General features: G+C 30.7%; 1 protein-coding gene across 3 annotated transcripts in view; it reads right to left on the reverse strand.

Moving 5' to 3' along the window:
- Positions 1–12,302, reverse strand: part of LOC106462732 (acetoacetyl-CoA synthetase-like) — a 30,837-nt gene that overhangs the window by 6,272 nt on the left and 12,263 nt on the right. For all 3 annotated transcript variants that reach the window (XM_013922678.2, XM_022390050.1, XM_022390051.1), the window contains 7 exons: positions 10,672–10,769; positions 9,423–9,537; positions 7,688–7,775; positions 5,545–5,698; positions 2,822–2,902; positions 1,335–1,524; positions 476–598 (listed from right to left, as the gene is read on the reverse strand). In XM_013922678.2, the coding sequence (XP_013778132.1) occupies positions 476–598; positions 1,335–1,524; positions 2,822–2,902; positions 5,545–5,698; positions 7,688–7,775; positions 9,423–9,537; positions 10,672–10,769 (849 nt within the window). The remainder of the gene's footprint in view (positions 1–475; positions 599–1,334; positions 1,525–2,821; positions 2,903–5,544; positions 5,699–7,687; positions 7,776–9,422; positions 9,538–10,671; positions 10,770–12,302) is intronic.

Genomic DNA, 12,302 nt, shown 5'->3' on the forward strand with positions numbered 1-12,302 from the left:
TTATTTATTATATATATATATATATATATATATATATACACACACACACACACACATACATACACACACACTTTTCTCCCCTGGGTTCTTTAACCTTAAAGTCTAGAAAATTTCTTTTTTTACTTTCTCTAACGATAAAAAATGTAAAGATTTAACAAGCAGCTTACTGTAAAATTTATATTGCTGTAGCCCAGAAATTCAAATTCAATAATACTATATAAACATCTAATTCACCAAGGATTAAACCAAAGAGACTGTAACTAATATAATGAAATAAATTCATAAAGTATGAATGAAAACCCAATAAAAAAAAAGTGATTGTCAGACTAACATAGGATAGTCCTATCTCTGAGGTCTGACAAAAAGTCACAATCCCTTATGTAAAGTTAAATGCTATTGAAACTACTCAGCAATGAATAATGGGCCAAATTCTATCTACAATAGACTGGAAATGGCTGAAACACTTATAACTCACCAGTGATAGAACCCAGTAGGATGTCTGACTTGATGTGCTTGTACACATAATCATAGCTTTGAGGCTTGAGAGGAGACCCAGTTGACAAGATTGTGTGAAGGGTCTTTAAACTGTGGGTTTCTCCTACAACCAGAGAAAGAGGAATAATTCTCCATCACTTGGAAATGTACTACAATATTTTTTATAACTTATTAATTCATAACACTTGCAAAACACACAAAATAAAAATAAAGACTAAATCACAATAAAAAAAAAAAAACCCAAAACAGCCTGAGCTCTTTTGAATAGCAGACTTTTCTGCTTTCAAATTTACTCCTGAAGAAAGAAGGTCCACCTCTATAAAGCCTTAAGGTTATAAATTATCTAAATATTTTAACTCACTTGATATAGAACACTGCATTCTTTATACTTGTAATCAAAATGGACTGTAGCTTAAGATACATTGAAGTACTCTTTTCTAAACTAAAGAAACATCTAATACCATAAATAGTTCTTCTGATTTAATAGTTGTGACAGCACAAAAGTTAAATGAGAGTAAAACAATATTGTTTTTCAGCTCTTCCTTATCATTTTAAGGACAAGTTACATTTAAAATAATACCTTTAAAAGTCACAGCAATAATGTTTTTATATATAAAAAAAAAGAAATTAAAGGCCACATTCTATAACTTAAGACACATTTTCAATTTCCACAACTTAAGTATGAAATGTAAAATCTGCCAGATGCATTGATCCTTAAAAAGTTTTATTGAGAACAAAAATGTTACATTTAAGTTAATGGAACATAATGCATATATCCTCTATAAAGTAAACAAAACATTGTACTCAATACAGAATCAAAAATAAACATGTATATTTACTGGGCTTCACTTCCTTAGCCTCCACTGCAGCTAGCCATTTGGCACTGATTCCAAAAATAGTAATTCCTGTTTTATCCACAAGGTCCCACATAGCTGATGGGCTTGGTATGAATGGTGAGCCATCATAAAGTACAAGACTTGCTCCAACGGCAAGTGCAGTTACCATCCAATTCCACATCATCCAACCTGTCTATGGTAGAGATGTCACGTTTCATTTAGAAATTTAATGGTCTTACAAATTTGTAACATTCGTTAAACTAACATATCTTAAGCTTGAAAAATTCCAAGTTTAACTTCTTTGTAAGTAATACCATAAGTTTATATAATCCTCATTGTTTACATAGTTAAGATATACAGAGAACAGCAATATTAGTAAAATCTATTCTGCAGAAAACATGAATATGTAGATACTTATGAGAAGTTGATTATAACAACAATTTTAATTCACATGGAAGCGACTACTTGTTGGGGCTGAGTAAAAATACAACTATTTGTAGTTTTCAGTTTTCTTCACATGCTATTTTAAAGATTAAAACAATTATTTATAGTATCAGATGATTTTCTACGCATCTGAGAGGATTTACGAATCATACTGCACATTTTGATAAAAATAGAAAAACAAAATACATGATAATACAAAAAAAATATCAGGGGAACGATAAAATTATTTTGCTTCTTAAGAAAGTTCCAAATTTTGGAATTTCATGAAAAAGGTAAATTTTTTGTATTAGTGCAGATGTTTTTCATACTCCATGTTGATCTGTAATTCAAAACTAGATGGAAAACTTGTGTTTCACATACAAAACATTTCTTGTTGGTTGTGGTATTTTGTATTTGAATGCACGAAGTTATAAAATGTAAAACCAATCAGGACCACTTCTGCTGCCCTACAGTTAAGTGGATTAAACATATTCCACAACATGTGATACCCACCAAACACCTCTAATACAAACGACACTTTGAGCTGAATGGTCTGATCAAAAATAATAAAATGATCAACTTATGTAGAGAGACTTCATCAGATCAACAGTTTGATGGTACCAGTACTTTAAGTGTCTATAAACAAATGAACAAATTCACATACAAACACTGCTGTCTGAGATCAATTATTTCCCAAATACCTTTCCCTCTGTAATGCATAGTGCTATCTACACCCTTCCCTCCATTATACATATGGTACACTGTTTGTACTTCTCCACTCCTAATTTCATTTTTGCATAGTTTAATTATATTTTAAAAAGCTTCTTATGCACACAAACACATTAACCCTTTAATTATATAGATAGTTATAATTAAAGTTTCAGGCTAAGATAAGATGAACTGAAACACAACATCTGGCCATGTCATGATCTGTAGAACAAAGAATTGACCACTGTTATAGTGATGCCCAAACATCTTACGTACGATCAAGACAAAATACAGTATTGAAGATATACTTTACAATACATCTAACTTGTCACACTCAGATAGCCTTTAAAAAACCTTACCGTAGTGTAGTACATTATCACATCATTCCGATCCATGTTTCCCTGAAGCAAGTGTTCCTCTAAATGTTTGATCAATGTCCCCTAAAAATACAAACAATAATGTACAAAAAGACATTTTCTTCTTGTAAACACTAATATTATACATTTATAACATGCACATTTCAAATCTAGTATTTCAACCTGGCCTTGTTCAGTGTACAAATATTTGTACAAATATACAAAAGTGGAAGAAAGGTATAGGTGATATTGTGATGGCTAAAATCAAACGAAGAAGGACAAAAGGCAGGCAGAAACTCACTTGGCTCAATGACATTATATTCTTGGAGTTACAAGCAAGTGGAAGATTTGTTTATATTGAATTAAAAACTAGAGGAGGGTTTGTTATATAATTTAAAAACTATTAAATGATTTGTTGCTTTGAGTTATAAAAGATGGTGCTGGACCAGTGGTAAGTCTGTGGATTAATAACACTAGAAATTGAGTTTCAATACCCATAGTAGGCACAGCTAAGATAGCTCATAGTGTACCTTTGTGCTTAACCACAAACAAACAAACAAATACAAAATATACTTAAACAGTACATTTTGTGAATTATGAGCTAGTAGAGAGTTTATTACTTTTGAGTTACAAGCTAATGGATTTTGAAAACAGACTAGAAATGACAAGCTTGAAATAGGAAATTTAGCTCAGGAAGTGAGGAATAGAGAACATCGTCATCGACCCTCAAAAATGTAGAAAGGACACTGATTTATTGAAATGTGTTATAGATATTGTTTGTTTGTTTAGAATTTCACACAAAGCTACATGAGAACTACATGGCTACATTAGCCATCCCTAATTTAGAAGTTAAAGACTAGAGGGAAGGCAGCTAGTCATCACCACCCACTGCCAACTCTTGGGCTACTCTTTTACCAACGAATAGTGGGATTGACTGTAACATTATATTCCACCACAGCTGAAAGGGAGAGCATGTTTGGTGGAATGGGGAGTCATATCTGCTACCCTCAGATTGTAAATCAAGTACCCTAACCACCTGGCCATGCTGGGTCTGTTACAGATATTAAATTTATAAGTTTGACAAATTGAGCACTAGGGCTTATATGATATCACAAAAATTGAAAGACTTTTTCTAAATAGTATACAATATTTAGAGGTAAAATATGTTAATAATACTGTGTTAGAGAACAGGTAGCCTGGAAACAAATACTTAGTCAACTGATCTACTTTTCAGCACAAATTATAGTATTTTCTTTTTGTAATTTTACAAATGTTGTCAAACTAAGTTTTATAAATTCACTAAACTTTAATAGTCAATAGATTATTTAATTCTGCTGATAAATTTAAAGTTCTGGGTGTTGTTGACTGTGAGGAAGATGCTACTGTCTTACAAAAGGATTTGGATTATTTGGAGAATTGGCCCAATAAATGGCAGATGGCTTTTAATTATAACAAGTGCAAGGTAATGTATAAGAGTTATCATAATTTGAATTATATGCATAATTCTGATAGGAATAACCTTAACAGAAAAAAATCTTGGTGTTTTGATTGATCAGTCTCTTAAGCCATCCAAACAATGTGTTTTTGCTAGTGGTAAGGCAAACGGGATCTTAGGTTGTATCTACAGAAATATTGAATACAAGTCTAAATATGTTATAATATCATGGTATAGGTTATTGGTTAAGCCAAATTGGAAGCATTGTGTTCACTCTTGGGATCCTTACCTGAAAAAGGACACTGAGTTATTGGAGGTTCAGAGTTCAGAGAAGGTTCTGGGATGAAAAGGTTATCATATGAGGATAGGTTAAGATCTTTGAACTTGTTAATTTCTTGAAAAAAGAAGAATTAGAGAGGATCTGATCGAGGTGTTTGAAATTGTTAAGGGAATTGATAGTGTTGCTACATTGTCTTTTTTCATATTTAATAGTGAGAATGGTAAGACTAGGGGACACAAATATACATTTTGGTGGGGAAGAAGTCATCTTCAGTTAAGATGACTATTTTTCTTACAGGATGATTGGCTCCTGGAACAGGTTGTCTTCAGATGTAGTGGATGCAGTTAATTTAAGAGAGATTCAGGGAAAGCTTGACAAGTATTTAAATAATGAAGGATGGCTTTGAGTTTATTTTCTTTTAAGGGTTCAGTTTAATTTAGTGGATAGGACAGTCTAGACAGATCAAAAGGTCCCTTGCTGTCCTTTTAATGTTATGTTAAACTTTAATCATTTGATATAGTTTTTTGAAGGCAAAAGTCTATAAAACCACACAAAATGGTGTTATAAAGTTTTCAAACACTTTTTTCAATGACAATGTTATAAACTAATATTTATTTTTCATAATGTTAAAGCAGTTCATTCCCTAATAAAATTATTTTTAAGGAAATAAATCACATTTACAATTTTATATAGAAGTAATAATAATCATTTATATTACCACAATCCCAAGCAATAAAGTCAAAGTTAAAAATAATAAAAGGAATTTAATAAGTAAATATCACAAAATTATTGTACTTAAAATCAAAGAAAAATCTAAACATTTACATGCATTGCAGAAATAATGCAAGCTTTCACTATAAGAGATGCATACACCAAAAGATATAGAGTTATAAACCCTCAGCAAAGAGCAGGCTTAGCTTAAATGATTCTTTTCTTACGTATTAAGCAAACAACAGACTTCACAATTTTTGTTTTTACACTTTTATTACAAGACATTTTTTTTGTGCTTACACCATGAGAGTGAACCATACACTTTGGAGGTCCAGTTGTACCAGAAGAATAGAGGATACAGAGTGGGTGGTTGAATGGAACTTGAACAAATTCTAAGTTGGGAATGTTACCTTCTTTATCTTTCCCAACTTCTAGGAAGTCTTCAAGAGAACAACTATGAAAACAAGTAAAGTTGCTTGAATTATTAACACTTACTTTCCAATTAAATAAAAAATACTTAAAATAAAGACGGCTTTTAGTATCTACACTTTTAACCCTCTATCTGATACAAGTCATTGTAGTATAGACATGTCTATAGAAAACCTCCATCCATCCATTCAAGTCTTTACTCTGCATATACAACTTTAATTAAAATCCTAAAATATTTCAGGATTATGTACATATACACAAATCAAACTAACATTCTTGTAGCATAGTAATTTATAACTAAAAATATGTAAATAAACTTCAACATGTTATGATAAACAAATATTCTTTAATACACTTCTACTGTGCATTTTTGTTGAAACCAAATATTAATAGTCTTTAGCTTGGTTTATTAGAGCTGAATCTACTCAAAACTGCATTTCTCAGCTGGTCATGGTAATGGTTTCATTTTCCTGATCTAATTTAAAATCTTGCCTAATTGATACTAAACAACTGTGTTCAATATGATATCCATATCCACGTCTCCTGAATACAGTTCCACATCAGTCTTTCTAAACAATAAGCTCTACAGAAGAACAGTTAAACCCAGGCTGACCCCAATCCTCGATGCAGGCTTTTCAAACCTAGTCAAGTACATAAAATTTATTTATCGAGCTTTACATCTATAACAGTACAAAAAAAAAAACTTTTGTTTAATAAGTTTCACAGAAAAATCTATATATAGTATGGCTTTACTACTCTCTAGAAAAAAAAACCATTAAGGTTTAACAATATATCCAATTAGACACTACCTCACTGTAGAATATTAAGATTTTATTTCATGTCCTTCAAGAATCCAATGCTTTTTTTCTCAGCAGCATGAATTCAGTTGCGTACATCTGGAGACTTTACTTAACAAACAATCTCCAATTTTCTGTATGCAAGGCTAGTTAAAGAAGACCCGAGTTTAATTGTATACCTAACAAAATATGTCGTTTAGTATAACGGTAAACTCTAACATACATTTCAGTACATATCTCTACTGAAGTTTCTATAAGTTTGTCTTGAAAAGCACAAAACTATGAAAAAGTTTGTACTCTGGTTTTTTTTACTACATGAAGTTTTTTGAATACTGTGTTCACAGCTTGTAAACAATATGTAAACTGGCAGAGAAAGCAGTAGTAAATAAACACCTAATTAGTTTGCACTGACACTTCTTTCAGTTAATGGCATTGTTTCAGAACAAGATAAGCTAACTTGCTGGTACTCGAAACAAGAAGTTTCTTCTTTACACTGATCTTTATGGTAAACTACATTCCAAAATTAAATGAATTATTATTTATTACATAAGATAATCCTTATTCTTGCATATTTTGATAAGTATGGAAACTTTTCTTTCGAAGCAGCTAATATTCACTTTTTTTTATTAATAAACAATTTTGAAAGTGCAATTACCAAATATTGATACCCAAATACTTATCATCACAATACATAAATGTCATGTTACGTATATTCTCAGTTTATTACATTGTTGTTGTTTTTATTTAGGACAGCTAACAGCTACACCAAAAATTCAATATTTTGTAAACAAACAATAATACTTAATCAGGCCTTCATACTTCAGTATTAAATGATAAACATATTTCTAATCTTAGAAATTCTAACAGCATTAATTTTGTTACATTTTTCCCTGCTTTACAAGTCATAAAGTCTAGAGACCAGAGTTAAAAGTAAACAATTTCAAAGATCAAATTGATTTAATGATCTTTCAAGTAAGACTTTTTTTTTTTCAAAAAAAATTTCATGTTTTGCCTTACAATTCAAGGATTAACCCAACATGTTTATGGTTTATTTTGATAAATCATACTTTTAAAGGAGCATGATGCGAGGATTGTACAATACACAAAATACACTAGCTAACACACACACACACACACACACACACACACACACATATATATATACATAAACAGAGTAATTGGTTAACATACTGTATTTAAGGAAATAATGTGATTACCTTTTTGGAACAGAAGAAAATTGGCTTTCTCCACTACCAAGAGTTTTCTTTAATTGAATAACTATAACTTTTTCTATATCTGAAAGACCTGAAATTTTATGGAAAGAAAAAAGAACTATGCAATTTAAGCAAATGTTTTAAACCAATTTATTCAATCTTTTTAAAAGTAGCAAAAAAGTAAAAATTAACAGATTTTCAGATGTTCTTTTCAGGTGTGGTTATCACATTTTCTGTTGACATCAGTAAAAATTAACAGATTTTCAGACTCTTTTTTTAGGTGTGGTTATCACATTTTCTGTTGACATCAGTAAAGATTAACAGATTTTCAGACGTTGTGTTTTTAGGTGTGGTTATCACATTTTCTGTTGAAATCACGGTATCTTGTAGTTAAAAACATTACAGCTCAGTTTCTTTGGACACCATACCTTCCACTGTTTGTTTTTAAATCCCACCACAGGTATTGAGCCCAAACTTATAGCTTATAAGCCCTCAAGTTTACCACAGAGTCAATGAAGAACACACAGTAAAATAAAACCATGCTTGAAAAATGGTTACAAAGCACTCATTAAATTATCTTTTATAACAGCAGGTGGCAAAATTTGGGATACTCAAGATGTCCACTTGAGACGAAGAAGGTTAAAAGAACAAGTTAAGTCTACAGTGAATAAAAACAAACTGAAATTAAATAACAAATGTGATGAGCATTTAAAGATTCATAATTATAAGAAGCCATGGTTTTATTATACAAGATGGATTCTATACACTTTCTGTTTTACATTCATAACATAATTAATGTTTTTCATGTTCAAGTTTTAATGAGCAAACTTTGTGCTGTTCTCTTGGAACTATTTTCATACAAAGTAAGTGACAAAGATTTCCTTTTTAAGCTTTATTTTTCATTTTCTTACTTTTAAAAACGTAGCATCTTAATACTGATTTATATTAACTTATGAGTAAAGAACCAAGCTTGGAGATATGACTGTACCACTATTTTACTGAAAATTGGTGATTAAAAGGCCTAGTGGTACAAAATAGTAGGTAATACTTTATAGCCAGGGAATAATATTTGATAGCTAATGTTAAGACTGTATGCAACTTCAATCAAAATAATACAGATTATCAACATCTTTTGGAAATTTCACTTACCGAATAACACCTATAAAATGTAAATGAAAGCATTTGATGAAGATTCTGTGATAATATAATTTACTTTGTTATTTGTGGGCCAAGGTCAAACCTGAGACCTTCCAGATGCCAGGTGAGTGTTCTACCAGATAGAAAGGCACTTTTTAATACCTCAAACCTACAACATTTCTATGGTCATTTTTTTTTGTTGATTTTGTAACATCATGGATGAAAATGGCAAATTTAACACCTTACTTTGATTACTAACCTTGAACAACGAGACCTTAGACCTTCCAGATGCCAGGTGAGTGTTCTACCAGATAGAAAGGCACTTTTTAATACCTCAAACCTACAACAATTCTTTGGTCATCTTTTTTTTGTTGATTTTGTAACATCATGGATGAAAATGGCAAATTTAACACCTTACTTTGATTACTAACCTTGAACAACGAGACCTTAGACCTTCCAGATGCCAGGTGAGTGTTCTACCAGATAGAAAGGCACTTTTTAATACCTCAAACCTACAACAATTCTATGGTCATTTTTTTTGTTGATTTTGTAACATCATGGATGAAAATGGCAAATTTAACACATTACTTTGATTACTAACCTTGAACAACGAGACGTAACTTTTCCAGATGATCATGAAGCTTTCCATTATATACAACTTTATCCACAGAAAATATCAACTTGGGCCTGATCTGAAGGAATCGATCAAGAACTCCCTGGAATGTGTAAAAAATAAATCAAACATTTCAACATCTCTAAACAAAATCAATGACTAATGCTTTAATGTAAATCATAACTATTTTTTAAACTATGCCAAATTTGTAATTTAGTAATAAAAAAAAGCTTTACTAATTTTAGAAGACTTCACAAAAACAAGTCACGAAGCATAAACTTTTACTTTTTTATGTGTTACTTGTCAAGAAAGAATTGAGAAGAAATAAGAAAAAAAAATTATCAAATGATCAGAAACAGCTACTTTACTCATACACTGCTGTAGGATACATCTATAAGCATGAAGTAAAAAGCAACAGTGAACACCTTATCCACCTCAAAACACTTTTATTACTAGATGTACTTTTGCAGGGTCCCCAAAAGTGTTCTCTTTAAAGAATAAATAAAACCAAAATTCAGAATAATAAATATTTGTATTTCTTGCTTTTGAAGTTTATATGTAATGCTGTGTTGTAGTCTACAGAGTGCATAATTCTTCTCGTGATTCACAGCATGCACGTTTTACTGATGTCACAACAGTACAAATTGCAATGTTAAGCATCCCTTATGTGATGTTTTAGTGTCTACTGACTGAGTGACAGACAACACACTACTATTAAGTGGTGCAAGTGGTTAAAACAGGTGACTCCGACAGGCAGTCTTTGGCCCTCTTTTTTTTTTTTTGAGTGGGGGATAAACTATCATCATTAACAAAACAAAGATTTTTTTTCATAATAATATGAAATCTGCAAAGAAACAGGCTATGAAGTAAGCCTAAAAATCAAATCAAGAGTTCTAGTTTTCATACAAAGAATGGTTGAACATAACAGAAATCTCACATGGAAAACCACTGAAGTTTAATGTTTTGTTTTGGAATTATTGTTATATTACATTGTTTATTTTTTCTTAGTTCACCACATTTTAAAGTGTGATATTAAAGTTTCTGTCTTTGTAAAACAAACAGCACAATGTATTATTTGTATTTATTCTAAAACAGCTGTCATAATTAACATAAGTAATTCTGCTTAACAGATCTGAAATCACAAGATGAAGAACTGCACTAGCAAATCAAAACGTGATTTCCAAATAGATGAATTAAGTCTTTTCAAACCTTCCATATTATCAACAATGTCACCTACTGTGACTCCAAAGTCTGGAGATGTTGAACTCCAAATAGCGCCCAAGCTTGCAGCTGCTAACATAGCTTCCACAGCTTCCTGACCATTAGGTAAATAGCCTGTAAGAAGTAAAAAATGAAATAGAAAAAAACATTGATAAAACAGGTAAAGAACAATTGTAAAGTTTCAACCTTTAAGTAATCAGCATGACTCAAATGAAACTTTTTATTATTTTTTAATAAAAATTCAATTTACCAAACTAACACAAAATAAACTCACCAAACAAGAGAAAAATAAATTACAAACTAAAATAAAATATTGAAAAAAAACCAAAAAAACCAACAACATTCTGATTCTTAACATGATTTCAAAATTAAAATAAATTGGAGTATAAAAGACTAAGCATTAAGAAGATTAAAATAAATGTTCATAAATTTTAGAAAAACAACAACAATTACTTGGTTAAATGCTAATGTTGCAACGATTTACCAAATCTAACATATAACTATTGTTATTAATTACCAATGAAATGTAAGGGCATTTTAAACTATGCAGGAAATCTAACGCAACCCTGCTTACGAAAAATAATATAAACTAATGCGTAAGTTGAGTTTGTTTGTTTGCCCTAAATTGAGAAACAGCAACTTGGGAATTTCTGTGAAACATTAATTCTTTATCCTTATGTGTGGTTTTGGAGAGAGAGGGAACAATGGCTGTTCTAAGCATTTTTAGAGTACAGCTGTATGTCAAGCTGATTGATTTACTATCAATAACATTACTTGTCTTTTAATTTATATTATATTCCTCTATTCAAGGTTAATTTACCATCTAATACACCATATCACAACTTCATTAACCCTTTCAAGATGGGTCATGGGTGAAAGGCCATGTTATCACATTTATTGACTCACATTCAAAATTTTATTGAACTACTATTTCATGAATTTATATTAATAAGTTTGGTATCAAATTGTAGATTGTAATTCAAATTTTAGTATTATACCTTACTCAATTTCTTAATTTAAAAGTAAATATAAAAAAAAACACAGTTAAACATCAACTTTTGTGTGTCATGTGGTATGTTGAATGCAGCACTGGTTCAAATTAGATGTGTGTGATGTCAAAATACTAAGTCTATAGTTTTGTACGAATTAGGAACTCAAATTACCCATATTGACAGGGTAGAATATAAAATAAGAGTCTCTTATCTTTTCAATTTGCCAAGATATTGCTCATGAAATAAATCAAACACAGTGGCACCCCACCCACCTCTTTCCATTTTTGGAAATGCTTCCTTATATACACTTACTTCTATATACGAGATGAGTAACCAATTGGAAGCTCAGAATGTCCCCCTAGTGGCTTTTTCAGCCATTTTAAAGTGTTTGGACACCATTTCTTTCTTTTGAACCAAGATTTCAAAGAGGTAGGTTATGTCTTTAGTCTGCTCAAAATTTCATATTTCTTTTTACTGTAATACAGCTTAGTTACTAAGCTTGATAAATTACAGTGGAACTCTATGATATTTATTTAGTAATTTATGATTTTTTGGTTATTCAGCTGTATATATAAAACCTAAAAAATTATTTTGTTTCATATCCTCCACATGCAAAATTTTAATAGGCTTAGCAACCTACGTCAAGCAGCAACTG

The sequence above is a fragment of the Limulus polyphemus genome, unplaced genomic scaffold (assembly GCF_000517525.1).
Source record: "Limulus polyphemus unplaced genomic scaffold, Limulus_polyphemus-2.1.2 Scaffold1233, whole genome shotgun sequence".
Taxonomy (NCBI): Eukaryota; Metazoa; Arthropoda; class Merostomata; order Xiphosura; family Limulidae; genus Limulus; species Limulus polyphemus.